Genomic DNA, 15,571 nt, shown 5'->3' on the forward strand with positions numbered 1-15,571 from the left:
GTCCCTGCCCTCCACTGTTTGGTCACACAGCATTGCCCTTGGATGTGAAGGGCACTGCTTGTCACTGGCCACTCGGGTGTTTCCTTTCTTCCTGGTGGTGGAAACTGAATAATGATTTGTGCACCTTGTGTAAAAAAAAGAAATAAACATAGCCAGGCAATCTGAGAGAGGTGGGTGCCCCAGGGAGTGGAGTGCATTATTTCCCCCCTCTAACTCTATTTTGATTTAATCCCTCCCCTCCCCTCCCCTCCCCTTCACTGTTTGATCACAACATTACCCTTTGATGTCAAGGGTGTGGGAGATTAGAAACATTGTTTTTGCAGGTGGTGGGGGGGGGGGGGGGGTGGTGGGATGTTAATGAATGTGAGACTTTAATGAATATAGAGGGTCTTTTAAAGAAAATAGTTTTAAGCTAGGAAATAACTTTAAAGGGTTGTAGCTGACCACAAAAAGAAGCAGCAGGGGCATTTCACAATAAAGTTTATAGTATGATAAGAGAAACTGGATAAAAGAACAAGCTGTAACAAACGAGGAACAAAGAATGCAGACAAGGACAGCAGGATGGCCAGGTAAGAAAATAACTAACAAGTGAGGTAATCGGCTTATGATAGGATGGGAAAAGGGAAGCGCGATTCCGCAACTTGTAAATTAAATAGAAATGCTAACAGGCTCTGTTTTCACGCACATTTCTGCTTGATTGCAGAGGCATCCAGTTCTTGTAAGACTGTAATAAATTGTTCTTGTTTCCAAGGCTTTGTCTCAGGCTGATTGATTTGTGAGTGAGTTCTGTTTCTCGCAATTTGGGGGCTCGTCTGGGATCCAAAACTCCGATCGCTCGACACTCTTCGGACGACGGGGGAGGTGCACCTCACCGATTTCGGTGATCTCCAACTCCCTTGCTTGTCGTTCGCGGTTTGGGCGTGTATGATCCGGACTGGGAGACACTGGAAACAAAGCGGGCAGACGTGGCAGGTTCAGTCGGGCAACTCTTGTGCACAAGACCTGGGTAGGGAAAGGTCTTAAAGGATATATCCAGGTGACCGGGGTCAGCGGTATTTGCTGCAGGAATTGCCACAGGACGGGGCGCACCGAAATGACCAGGTAACTCTGTGCACAGACCAAGGTAAGAAAAGAGACCTTTAAGTATTGCCTTGGTGGTCGGGACATACGACAAGGACGGAGAATTGGCGATATATAAAATAAAGCATATGTCCATGGAAAACATCCCGTGTCAGAAGGGCTAGTAGCAGAAGGGCTACTAGCTAGTAGCTAGTACTGAGGGTGCACTTCGTAACTAACTTATGGTCAGAAGTCCAGAAAAATATTCAAAAGCTCGAGGAGTTGTTGCGGGAAGCTCAAAATGTCTGTGAGACATGGTGTCTGTGTGAGAGAGAGAGAGATGTACAGCAAGTAGAAAGTTAAACCCTTTGTGATTCGGTTTGAATGCACATTTGTTTGTTGGTGACTGAATGTTTGTGCTTTGTTCCCTGGAGCTTGAGATCCGGGACTGTTTTGAATCTGATTTCTACTATGGAAATTTTAACATGATTTCTTTTAAGGTTAAGGATTTTACAGTTTGTGAAATAAAATATTAACTCCTGTTCTTTTTACAGGTCATGACTGCCTTACTATCAGTTTCTAACTCATCTCTTTTATCCTTACATAAAAGTGATTTATGGAGAACAGTTGAAGTCTCAAAAATAAAACATATAATTGGCCAGATTAATCGGACGAGTAAGGTGTCTAGTCAGGTGTCTAGTCAGGCCCCTGACGGGGGTGTGGAAGAAGATGACACCGGACCTCATTAAGAATAATTAAATTAGCAACAATGGGAGACACGGGGAGTTGCCTGGGTAACGATCGACCTGTAAATAACGTTAAAGGGGATACATCCCGTCTGACAGTCCTTTGGGGAGAATATTGGGTCACTCACACTCGAGCCACCACACGTAAACGAGGGGCAGAGATAATGGAATAATGGAAAATATAAAATTATGTCCCTTACGAGAGGTTCCGATTGGGGAAGGTACAATCAGATATGTAAGCGCTCCCTTAACTAGCAGTGAAGTTAGGGTCTTTAAAAAGGAAATGAAAAGTTTAATAGAGGATCCGGTTGGACTAGCCGAACAATTAGAGCAATTCCTAGGGCCTCATTTATATACCTGGGGAGAACTGATGGCAATTTTAGGAACGTTATTTTCAGGGGAAGAACGAGGTATGATTAGGAGAGCAGCTTTATAGGAATGGGAAAAGAAGCAGCCAGTTGGGGAAGAAGGGGCCCCAGCAGAACAGAAATTCCCAAATGTTGACCCTCACTGGGAAAATAATGACAGGGAAGAGAAGGAGTCAATGCGGGATTTACGAGAAATGGTAGTTTTAGGAATTAAAGAGGTGGCGCCTAGATCACAAAACTTTGTTAAGGCCTTTGAAGTACGACAAGAGAAGGATGAAACTCTTTCTGCATTTCTCAAAAGGCTCAAGGAGACCACAGGGAAGTATTCAGGAATGGATCCCGATAATCAGATAGCACAGAGACTCTTAAAGGTCCAGTTTGTAACTAAATCATGGCCGGACATACAAAAGAAATTACAGAAATTAGATGGATGGAGTGAAAGACAGATGGAAGAACTGTTACATGAGGCACAGAAAGTGTATGTGAAAAGGGAAGACGAGAAGCAGGAACAGAAAGACAAAATGATGGTGGCGGCAGGAGAAGAAATAACAAAAAGGAGAATGGGATCAGGGGATAACAGGAAGGGTAGGGGAGGACATGAAAGACAAGGGTCAGATACCCGGGAAAGGAGGCAACAGGTAGGGTGTTACCATTGCAGGAAAGTGGGGCATTTTAAACGGGAATGCCCGGGATTAGCACGAGAAAGGGAAGCCGTTTACCTAATGACTTTAGATGAAGATTAGGGGAGTCAGGGGCTCCTCCCTCCTGAGACCCACCAGGAACCCTTGATAAATCTAAAGGTGGGACCTGAAGGGGAGGAGGCCATATTTTTGGTGGACACGGGAGCAGCACGGTCATCTCTAAGTTTTAGACCTACCAGTGTTAAATTGACTAAAGAGTATCTTAAGGTTTCCGGAGTAAAAGGCGAAGAATTGTTGTGGTTCTGTTCGCCGAGCTGGGAATTTGTGTTGCAGACGTTTCGTCCCCTGTCTAGGTGACACCCTCAGTGCTTGGGAGCCTCCTGTGAAGTGCTTCTGTGATCTTTCCTCCGGCATTTATAGTGATTTGAATCTGCTGCTTCCGGTTGTCAGTTCCAGCTGTCCGCTGCAGTGGCCGGTATATTGGGTCCAGGTTCACTCATCTACAGATTCAATCAATAAGCACATCGACCTGGACCCAATATACCGGCCACTGCAGCGGACAGCTGGAACTGACAACCGGAAGCGGCAGAGACAAACCACTACAAATGCTGGAGGAAACATCACAGAAGCACTTCACAGGAGGCTCCCAAACACTGAGGATGTCCCCTAGTCAGGGGACGAAACGTCTGCAAGACAAATTCCCAGCTCGGCGAACAGAACCACAACAACGAGCACCCGAGCTACAAATCTTCTCCCAAACTTTGAGGCAAAGAATTCTTGGTGCTTATTTTTGAGCCAACCCTAATTAGAAGAAATGATGAGGAAGTGACAGGACAATTACTATATATTCCTGACATTGGAAGGAATCTATTAGGTAGGGATTTAATTATATTGCTGGGCTTAAAAATTGGGGTGGAGGATAGTGCAGTAACTGTAACGATGGCTAAGACAACCGAAGGAAGATGGATCCTCCCGGATGGGAGGGAGTTGTTGAGTAAACCAGTCATGAGAAACATCCTAACCACCTTGCACCAAGGCAGTCATTGGACCTCCCAGGCTATGTGTGACATAGTGTTAAGGAAGTACGGGTGTAAAGGGATATACACATTAGCCAAGTAGGTATGTGCAGGAGGCCCGACTTGCTGAAAGATTAATACGAAAGTAATGAGAGGGGGGCCAAGAGGTGGAAGAAACCCTGGAGTAAGAGCTTTTCAAAGAATACAGATAGATTACACAGAATTACCCCCAGTAGGGAAACAAAAGTACTTATTAGTCCTAATGGATCACCTAACTGGGTGGATGGAGGCATTTCCAATGTCCTCAGCCACCTCGAAGGGAGTAGTGAAAACTCTTTTCGAACATATAATTCCTCGATATGGAGTGGTGGAAAGTATAGATTCAGACCAAGGTAGCCATTTTACCTCTAAGGTCTTACAAGAAGTAATGGCGGGATTAGAGATCTCTTGGGAATTCCACACTCCTTGGCACCCGCCTTCCTCTGGACGGTGGAACGAATGAATCAAACCTTAAAGAAGCAATTGTCTAAGCTAGTCCTAGAGACTCAATTACCATGGACAAAATGTTTACCTATCACATTGCTACGCATTAGGACTGCACCTAGGCGTGATATAGGCCTCTCTCCTTATGAGATGATGTTTGGATTACCTTTCTTGGGTGGAAGAGGGGAATTACCAACTGTAGAGTTCAATGATAAGTTTTTAAAGAACTATATTGTGGCGCTCGGCTCTTCTTTGTCTGTCCTTAGGAAGAAGGGTCTGTTGACCCAGACACCTCCACTTGAGTTCGCAGTACATCGGATACGACCGGGTGATTGGGTCCTGATAAATACCTGGAAAGATACCAAACTACACCCAAGCTGGGAGGGACCGTTCCTAACCCTCCTGACTACTGAAACAGCCATCCGAACTGCTGAAAAAGGGTGGAAGCATCACACTCGTGTTAAGGGCCCTGTGGACGCTCCTTCCCCTCCAACAGAGTGGCAAGCTCATCCTCCAGACAACCCTCTGAAAGTCAAGCTGAGCAAACAGAATGGACTGAGATAAGACACTATTAAGTATCGGTTAAAAAACTGTATCCCAAAACAATTGTAAGTGTTGCATGGACTCACTCCTCCCTGGCATACAAAGGGTTAGGGGATAGACAGATAGGGTTGTGAGCTGAAATGAATGGTCAGTATATGGTCACGATAATATTGGCGCCAGCTGCCAAGGGGCGGGGGGGGGGGGGGAATCATTTTACCGCTTTTTGTCAGAATTATGCTAAACTAAAGGGGCATACTGACTGTTGGGTATGTGCTGAGATCCCACACCATGGGGAATCTGGAATTCCTCTCACGGTAATACCACTTACCAAAAGAGAAGTGTACGATGTACAACAATTCGACTCGGGCTCAAATGATACAACTTGGAGATTTGAAAAGGGTACTTATAACTTTGTGGGATGGTTCCCTCGACCAGCCCCGAAAACTCTGGGTGGCTATTGATGGCCTTAGAGTTTCCCCACCGAAAGGAGCAGTAATTACCACTTGTTTCTGTAATCAGAATGATACTGCACCCTTCCGATTCGGAAAATCATCTTGTGTCTACACCAGCTAAGCCACTGCCACAACCATTTCCCAAATATTAAACGGAACATATTGGGTATGCAGCCTGAAGGCCTATCCATTTATTCCTGGGGAGAAATACATTCACATGACCGAATGTATAGGAATGCATGCATGTTATGATGTTGATCAAACACTGCCTCAAAGCCAGAAAGGTTGGAGTGGCTGCTGCTACCTCGCTGATATAATTCCCCACTTGAGGCTGTTAAAGAGAGCCCCAAAAATACCTCGGAATAAACAGGGAGAAAGGTGAGTAACCCGGGAAGTAACCGAAGGAGATTCCCTCCTCTGGACTTTGATACCTATGTATGGGACCGCTCGAGCAGGAGTAGAAATACAAAAGTTGGCGGCTTCCCTGGAAGAGTTGGCCAACAATACTGCCGATGCGTTGGCCAAAACCCAATCCCAAGTAGCAGCCATAACGACCGAAATGATTGCCACTCGGCTAACGACTCTTCAGAACAGGATGGCTCTGGATTATATTCTGGCAGAGAAGGGTGGTACCTGTGCACTAATTGGAGAGGAATGTTGTATGTACACACCTGAGGTCTCCTCTAACATTACTGATATCTCCAAACACGTGCGAGACAAAATCGCCAAGATGAGGGAGGCCGGTAATCGGTACCGGAATGAAAAAGGATGGGAATGGGGGAATTGTGGATTGACTGGTTGGGGAACGTGGTTAGTCAATCTGGCTATCTATGGATTATTGATATTAGTGGGTCTGGTGGTAGGGTTCAATGTCCTAAAATGGGTAATGAGCCGACTGATGACATTCCTTGGGGAGGGAACCCAAATACATCATCAGATGCTTTTACAATCAGCAGGTGATATGCAACAAAGAGAAAGTCAAAGAATGTTCCTAGAGTTTGAGGGACGAACAACACAAATGTAAAATGATACCGTGTATAAGATTGTGAACCTCATCACCAAAAGGCGTAATAGGGCACAACATAAGAAAATGAATTAAAAGGAGACTTAATAAGTGCAAAAACAACAGTTAGAGAAAGAGAAAAAGTGGGAATTGTGGGACGTTAGAAATGTAGTTTTGCAGGTGGGGGGCGTGGGGTGTTAATTCTTGTAGATGTAGCATGTAGTATACTTAAGGCTAAGACTTTAATGAATATAGAGGGTCTTTTAAAGAAAATAGTTTTAAGCTGTGAAATAAATTTATAGGGTTGTAGCTGACCACAAAAAGAAGCAGCAAGAGCATTTCACAATAAAGTATGATAAGAGAAACTGGATAGAAGAGCAAGCTGTAACAAACAAGGAACAAAGAATGCAGACAAGGACAGCAGGATGGCCAGGTAAGAAAATAACTAATAAGTGAGGTAATCAGCTTATGATAGGATGGGAAAAGGGTGGCGTGATTCCGCAACTTGTAAATTAAATAAGAATGCTAACAGGCTCTGTTTTCGCGCGCATTTCTGCTTGATTGCAGAGGCGTCCAGTTCTTGCAAGACTGTAATAAATTGTTCTTGTTTCCAAGGCTTTGTCTCAGGCTGATTGATTTGTGAGTGAGTTCTGTTTCTCGCAAGGGCACTGCTTGTCACTGGCCACTGGGTGTTTCCTTTCTTCCTGGTGGTAGAAAAAAATATAACCAGGCAATCTGAGAGAGGTGGGCACCGCAGGGGGTGGAGTGTTTTATTTCCCCCTCCAACTCTATATTTTGACTCCCCTCCCCGATCACGCGGCATTGCCCTTTGATGAGAAGGGCACTGTTTGTCACTGGCTACTTGGGTGTTTCCTTTCTTCCTGGTGGTGGAAATTGAATAAAGATTTGTACACCTTGTATCTTTCACTGTGTCTCACACCTCCACACACACAACATGGGTGCTGGGGAAAATATAAGCACTACCGGAGTTAGGGAGTAATATGGTGAAAGAAATAAAAAGAAAAAATATGAACAGGAGACTGTGGGCTGGCCCACAGTCAGTGTATTCCTGCTGGTACTGAGAGGGAGAGTCTCTTTGACTTTGAGTTTTAGGGAAGATATTTGCTTCTTTGTTGGGTTGCTTTATCATTGGTTTGCATTTGTTTTTTCCTTATTTTGACCCAGGCTGCTGCAGCCTGGCCCTGCTCCTACCACTAAGATTATAAAAAAAGAAAAAAAATATATACAGAGGATTTGGAATCTCCTCAGTTCTGGGAATTGACTCTGTGCTGGCTGGTGCCGCAGTCAATGTGTTCCTGCTGTTACTGAGGAGGAGAGTTTCTTTTTCTTTCCCCTTGTTTAGAGAAGATATTTGTTTTGTTTTTTGGGTTTCTTTATGGTTTTTTTGTGTTTGTTTTTTTTTCTTTATTTTGAGCTGCTGCAGCCTGGGCCTGCTCCCACTTCTACAGCCTGGGGCTTGTCTGCGCCTCTGCACCAATGCTGTTGCCTGGGCCTTGCCTGCACCTAGGCTTGTTACTAAAAAAAAATAACCAGGCAATCAGGAAGAGGTGGGCACCACAGGGAGTAGAGTGTTTTATTTCGCTCTCCAACTCTATTTTGATTTAATCCCTTCACTTTTTTGATCACACAGCATTGCCCTTTGATGTCAAGGGCACTGCTTGTCACTGGCCACTCGGGTGTTTCCTTTCTTCCTGGTGGTAGAATATAAATAAAGATTTATACGTTTGTTTTTCTTCACTGTGTCCTACACCTGCACACACGCGACATGGGTGCTGAGGAAAATACAGTAGCGCCTCGACTTACGAACTTAATCCGTTCCGGGACCCGGTTCGCGAACCGAAAAGTTTGTGAACTGAATCAACTTTTCCCATTGTTCGGAGAGCGGAAGAATTCTTGGACGGCTGTTCACAACGCACGCGCCAAAGACGAACTGAATGAGATCAGGTGGGGCCCGAGCGCTTTTGCGTTCAACAAGCGAGTAGCAAAGCAGAACAATGAAACCACGTGGTCGCACACGGGCTTTTTGCATTCGGAGCTTCGTTCGTTACCTTGAATTTTGTACGTACATTGAAGCAAACTTTTACATACAATCCTGTTCGTAAACCGATTTGTACGTGAACGGGGTTGTTCGTATGTCGAGGCGCTACTGTATAAGCACTACCGCAGTTGGGCAGTAGTATGGGGGAAAATTAAAAAGCAAAAAAACAAAAGTTAACCTGGAAAAAAAACTTGGAGAAGAAATAAGTGCTTCTGCTGTTTGGCACTAGTGTGGGGAGGGGATTTTATATTTAAAAATACCAGGCAATCAGGGAGAGGTGGGCGCCGCAGGGAGTGGAGTGTATTATTTTCCCGTCCAACTCTATTTTGATTTAATCCCTGCCCTCCCCTTCACTGTTTGATCACACAGCATTGCCCTTTGATGTGAAGGGCACTGCTCGTCGCTGGCCACTCGGGTGTTTCCTTTCTTCCTGGTGGTAAAAAATGAATAAAGATTTGTGCACCTTGTGTCTCTCACTGTGTCTCACACTTGCACACACACACACATGGGTGCTGGGGAAAATAGAAGCACTACCGCAGTTAGGCGGATAGTGGGGGAGTAAGAAAGGAAAAAAATATAACCAGACAATCATAGACCTGCTTTGTTGTGGAATCAGGCCATTCAGCCCATACTAACCCTCCAAAGAGCTTCTCACCCAGACCTACTCCCTACCCCTGCAACCCTGCATTTCCCATGGGTAACCCACCTAGTGTGCACATCCTTGGGTACTGTAGGCAATTTAGCATGGCCAATTCACCTAACCTGCGCACCTTTGGACCATGGGATGAAACCATGGCACCCAGAAGAAACCCACACAGATACAGGGAGAACATGCAAGCTCCACAAGACGGTCGCCCGAGGGTGGACTCGAGCCCAGGTACCTGTAGCTAGGAGGCAACAGTGTCAACCACTGTGCCATCACACCACCCTCAGAAAGCTAATTCTAAATCCACCCTTGCCAGAATGGGAGTGAATCCCATGCTCTTGGCACAAATCTGATCGACACCAACTGTCCAGCTAACTGAATCAATCACCTACTGGCCACTTCTAAGGAGTCTGTGTGACTGTATGTTGCATTTGTAGAAGTCTGTATAGATTGCTTTCCATCAAGCACCTGACCAGGAAAATCTTCTGAGCTTACTGCCTGTCAATACCATATACCAGAAAGGTTTACAAATTGACCTGTTTGGCCATGTCATGACTACACCTTCCACAACCATTGCATCTGGACTAGAACTTGAACCCAAAGCTTCTAACTCAGAGGCAGGGACACTACCCACTATCACCACGTGAAATAGAAAATGGAATTTCTTTCTTCTTTATTGAAACCAGAGAATTTTGAATCTGAAACTTTCCAACCATTTGACCTCAAGACTTTTTGTCACCGACTTTGAACTTTCTTTAACAATTTTTCTGGTATCCAGAAAGTTTGCTGTAATTAGAACCATAGCCCTGAAACAGTTAAAATGCCGCAATGTAGAACTGCGCTGCGATTTTGACAAGTGCTTACAATATTGCCAGCTTCCATCCCTTTCAACTTCTGACCGCAATCTGGTTGCAATAAAAAAAAGAAAGATAATGATTTCCATATGAAGATTTGTGACTTCAAACCCAGTTGCCAGTAGCTTCCGAATATTATTATTTTAAGCAAAGGATAACACACTGCTTTCCGCCCCTAAAATTGCCTTGGACCCAGACGTCAGCAGGAACAGTTTGGAATGCAATTTGTATCTTAGTGGGAATGTGTGCAGCTCTCTATCTGAGTCATACACTGCACCACACCTTGCAGTTGCTGGAATCTGTCACAGGAGATTGCTGGTGAGAGGCAAAGAGAAATATGAGACATTTCACTATGAAAGGAGCAATTGTTTTCATCTCTTTTATTGCAATTGCTTTTGGTAAGTTTGCTCTTTTGAATTTATACAGCAAGAACAATCTAGCCGGTGCGGTTAATATACTTCATTGCATAATGTAATGGCATGTACTTCTCTGTCTAATATACTACACTTTAATTTACTAGCTACTGCCTTTACATCTCGTCAGGAACTTTGCACCCTAGCCATAACTCTACCTAACAGTCTGAGGATGAACCAAAATGTTGGCAACCTTGGTGTCACATTTGAGCCGGGGATGAGCTATTAACCACATATTTTAACCTCAGTAATATGGCCGAATCTTGACCTTGTCTCAGGCTCTGCTCTGGTTACCTGGAGAGTTAACCACAATCACTCATTTCTGGCTAGACACACAAACTTTCTATAATCTTGATGTCATCCAAAACTGTTGCCCATGTTTTAACTCCCACGAAATCCTCTTCGCCTGTCACCCCAGTATTTTCTGAGCTACATTAACTTCTGGTTAAGCAAGACCTGAAATTTGAAAATTCCCACCTCTGTTTTCTTGTCGTCCCTACTCCTGCAATCCCTTCAAACCACAATTCTCCTGAGTTTTAAGTGCTCCTCTAATTATGGCCTCTTGAGCATCCCCAACTGTATCCATCCACTTGAGGTGGCCATTCCTTCCGCTACCTAAGCTAGGGAATTCTTTCCCTAACCTTTCACGCCTCTCTGTTTTTCTTTCCTCCTTTAAGGCACTCATTAAAACAAACCTTTTTGACCAAGCTTTTACCTTAAAGTATCCGTTTATATGTCTCAGTGTTAAATTTTGCTTTATAATTATCCTGTGAAGCACATTGCTTTGACATTTCAAAGGCATTGTAAGAACAGGCGTTTCTGCTATAATGCACTTGGCTGTTCCAAATACTGGTAATGAAATTTAGAACAGTGACTAAACTTCTAAGTACTCGATTGGCTGAAAAGTGTTTTTGGATATTCTGAGACTTGTGATAAAAATCCTCTATTTGTTTCCATTTATTTTGTACTGGGCAACTCATATCAATTATGGTACAGATAGTTCCAAGACTTATTAGATATCATAATTCAGTTTTGTCCAGTATTGCAAGGCTTTGAACAGATTACTCTGGATTGTTCCAGGAGTTATTGGAGAGGGGTTGCAAGCAATGAGTGGGAGAAGGAGGCAGAGACCAGCAGAGAGAGATGTGGTGTCTATGTTAAGAGCGCTGCAATTGGCCATTCTACAGGGAAAGTGGCTGAACCATACAGATTCTGTGTGATAGGGGACTCAGTGAGAAATCAAGAACCGTTGAATGGCTTTGTGGCTTCGGACTGAAGGAAGAACCTCTGGAATTATTAGGCAGTGAAGCCTTGGAGTCAGGACTCTGGAGAGGTCCTGGGAAGCTGTGAAGATAGGAAGATCACCGGCTCTGTGTTGGGAAAGCCATGAGGGTTTTAGAAGAAGCCTGTGAGAATTCATTCTTCAGGAAAACTGGGAGTATGGTGTTGAAATGTTTACAAGCAGTATTTCCCCAATACAATCAAGCAAGGTTGAAATTTGAGTAAAAACCTAGGTTAGGACTGGGTTAGTGAGGCAAACTCTTCGTGAAAAGCTAGAGTTATGCTTAACAATGACTACTAGCGTGCTCTTTCAGTGTGTAATCTGAGGAAAGTAGAGTAATTGATCAGAACTTTGAACAATCATTGAGACAGTCCATGTCAGACTGGCTTTAAACAGTAGTTTCAGGCAGATCAACAAAAGCGAGGAATTGTGATCCTCTGTGAAGTTTAATGAGATTTGATATTGTTAATTTCTGAGCAATCCAAGGGATCTGTCCTGACCACGTTTGCTATTGGACATTTGATATTGGGTTAGGAGAGGTGATGGCATAGTAATATCACTGGACTGTTAATCCAGAGACCTAGATAAGTTTTGGGGACCCTGGTCCGAATCACGTCACTGTAGATGGTGGAATATGAATTCAATAAAAATCTGGAATTAAGAGTCTGCTGATGACAACACGACCAATGTCTATTTTCGGAAATATCGATCTGGTTTAATGTCATTTAGAGAAGGAAACTGCCATCCTTACTTGGTCTGGCCTACATGTGACTCCAGATCCATAGCAATAAATGCTGACCCAGCCATTGATGCCCTTATCCCCTGAATGAATAAAAAAGGCAGTCAACCACAGTTAATACATTTTGGGTATTCAAAAGTAAGTTAGACATCTGTTATATATTGTATTATTGTTCTAACATTGTACCGTAAAGGTTATTTTTATTCAAAACCATGAAATCTTGTGGCTTTATTTTCTTAGTCAGTTTCTTGGGCCTCACACTTTGGCTAATGTTCCTGGTGCCTTGCCATTCTGTAACATAAATTTGATGGTCTGGTCCAGGATTGTATCAGATCCTGAAAAATGGTGTCCAAATGAGAGTCCTTTTGTTTGATTCACAGACGTAACATGTTGTATTGTTGGAATTTTCAGTGGAGCTGAGGTAAGTTCTGTAGAGCAGGATAGAAAAAGGTGTGAGCTCCATTTTAGGTAGCACCTGGACGAACATTACCTCCACATTGGTGCTATTGAAGTACCTTACAGCACAATCCATTGGTCTAATCTGATTCTGTGGCTGAACTATACAATTAGTCCCATTTCTCTTTCATTCACCTCGCAAATTTTTCCTTTTCAAGTGTGTGTCCAGTTCTCTTTCCAAATTTATTATTTCAGCCAGTGCATTCCATATTATAACTACTCATTGTGTCAAAAAAAATCCTGATTTCCGCCTCTGAATTTTATTGTCTTAAATTTGTGTTCCATTGTCACTCACATTGTTGCTAATGAATGCCTATCAAAAGCCATCACCATTCAGAATATTCGTTGAGCAGGGCAGAACAGGGATAGGGTCAGATGGGGCTCGGAGCACCTAAACTGGATTCATCTCTCGTATAAGTCTTGCCAAAGCTGGGACATACTGACGGAAGCTGGTGAGAAAAACTAGAGTCATACCCAGGCTGCATTTGGCATCAACTTGTGTGTAGTTGCAGAGGAAACATGTAGGAGCTCTCTGCTTGATCTTCTAATTGTGCTATCACTTCTCAACAGAAAAGAATAAAGTGATGGAAAAATACAAAGCAAAGACTGAGGGAAAATATCAGAAGAAGATCGCCTACTTAAAAAAGAAAGCACAGGGGAAAAATTTAATGAAAAGGGACAATACTCAAAGCACTAAAGACTCAGCAGAGTCCAGTTTATTTTTGAGTTGATTTATTGTCATCACATGTACATCAAACAGAACAAGAACAAGATATAAATGTTTTAGGAACAATGGAGGGAATAAAAATGAGGCCGAGAGAAACAAATATGCAGTGCAGAGTGAGAGAGACAACGAGGTGACCAGCAGAGCGAAAAACACAAGCTTGAAAAAGGGGATTTGGAGGGACTAACTCAGCTGTGAGAAGAAGGGTGGCAGGAGGACCAACTCTGAGGGAAAAGGATAAGAACCACACATGCTAGGAGAAAGAAAGAATGTGGGAGCTGGACTGGAAGAAGAACAACACAAAGCTAGGGCAATAGGAAGAGCAACAAGACTTGGGAAATGTGAAAGACAGTGTAGAGAAGAGATAGAATGAGCAATGTAAACTGCAACAAGACACGCCTGGGAAGGGAAGGAGAGACTTACACAAGGTAGACAGTTGATGTTGACTGTAATGCATGGTGTGCTGTGTTGATTATAGGAGTCAGGCAGACTTTAGTGCTTCTCTCTAAAAGTGCCAGAGGAAGTGGTGGAGACTGGTACAATGACAACATTTAAAAGGCACCTGAATGGGTACATGAATAGGAGTGGTATAGGCAAAATGCTGGTGAATGGGGTTAGATTAATTTGGGATACCTGGTTGACATGCATGAGTTGGACTGAAAGTTTCATCTGTTTCCATGCTGTACAATTCTATGACTCTATGTACCGAGATACAGTGAAAAGTGTTGTTTTGCAGGCTAGACAGGCTTATCGTGCCATACAAAGTACATCAGGATAGCAGAACACGGTGTAGGATGCAAAGTTACAGCCACAGAGAAGGTACACAGAGAGAGAGAGAGAGAGAGATCAATATTAACATTTGAGAAGTCCACGAAAGTTTTAAATTATTCCCAACAATGAAAGAAGTGTAAATTTCAATTTAGTGTTTTTCCAGTAGAATAATACAGTGACAAGTTTCCTATTAGCACAAAACAAAATAATGACCACTTCCTTTAGGAGTTTAACTGTTAAATACATTGTTCCTGTAAAAGTTAAAATTCCTCCCTTCATTCCCCTGGTGCTAATAAATTCCACAATAATAACAATGGGTACTCAATCTGAATATGTTGCATTTTCTCTCCAGATGCCCATTCTTCAGTTAATGTATTGCCTGATGATTGTTCAATCATATACCTGAGTCTAACCATGGTGATAAATGGAAATTACTCCAGTAAGATGAGTTGACATTCTTGTGCATGAAAATTAGCAAGTTTTAACAAAGATATGCCGTTATGACTGTAGAACTCTATAACTATTTAAAAGACTTGGTAAGAGAGGGCATCTTTTCAAACCCTACTGACTCAGACTCCAGTTCCATAATGTCTTATGTCACTATGACATACCTTCGTACATACAAACTCAGTTACTTATCCACAGTCAAGGTATAATTATCCATTTACTCCACGGTTCCCCTAAGTTCTTCACAGTAGCGCTTCCAACCATTAACGTTCAACTATAAACATTAAACTCTTTACTTCCACTCCCCCCATCCAACACAGACACAAGCACACATGCATGCACGTATATGGACACATGCATGCATGCACAAACACACATACACACATGCATGCATGGACATATGTGCACGCATGCACATATATGCATGCACACGTGCACACACATGCATGCACACCTTTTTGGCTTTAGGCATTTAGCTCCAACACCATTCTTAACTCTCTTACAGGGTGTACAGAAGATATGTTCTCCCTGATCATTATGTAACGAGGTGCATCCATGAGTAGGATGCCAGCTTCTCACAATAGCAATCTTGTGTGGTTGCCAATGGCTGGTTTATTAGGTCAGCAGTATCATAGAAATATAGAAAGTAAGAGCAGGAGAACCCTACTTGGCACTTGGGAACCCTGCTTCACCATTCTGTGCAATCATGGCTGATCCTCTACCTCAATGTCGTATGCCTCTTTCTTTCTTTACCCCTTGATGCCTTTAAAATCTAAAGATGTATCTGTGTCATTCTTGAATATACAGAGTGACTTGGCATTCACAACCTTCTGTAGCAGAGGTTCAGCCAGATGGGCGGCACGGTGGCA

General features: G+C 43.3%; 1 protein-coding gene across 1 annotated transcript in view; it reads left to right on the forward strand.

Annotated features, from left to right (window-relative positions):
• The first annotated feature begins 10,081 nt into the window (after positions 1-10,081).
• The window catches only part of sxph (saxiphilin), a 101,385-nt gene continuing 95,895 nt past the window's right edge, over positions 10,082-15,571 (forward strand). Inside the window, exon 1 of the mRNA XM_072587086.1 lies at positions 10,082-10,268. Within this exon, the coding sequence (XP_072443187.1) occupies positions 10,208-10,268 (61 nt within the window). The 5' untranslated portion in view covers positions 10,082-10,207. The remainder of the gene's footprint in view (positions 10,269-15,571) is intronic.

Source organism: Chiloscyllium punctatum, chromosome 17 (genome assembly GCF_047496795.1).
Source record: "Chiloscyllium punctatum isolate Juve2018m chromosome 17, sChiPun1.3, whole genome shotgun sequence".
Taxonomy (NCBI): Eukaryota; Metazoa; Chordata; class Chondrichthyes; order Orectolobiformes; family Hemiscylliidae; genus Chiloscyllium; species Chiloscyllium punctatum.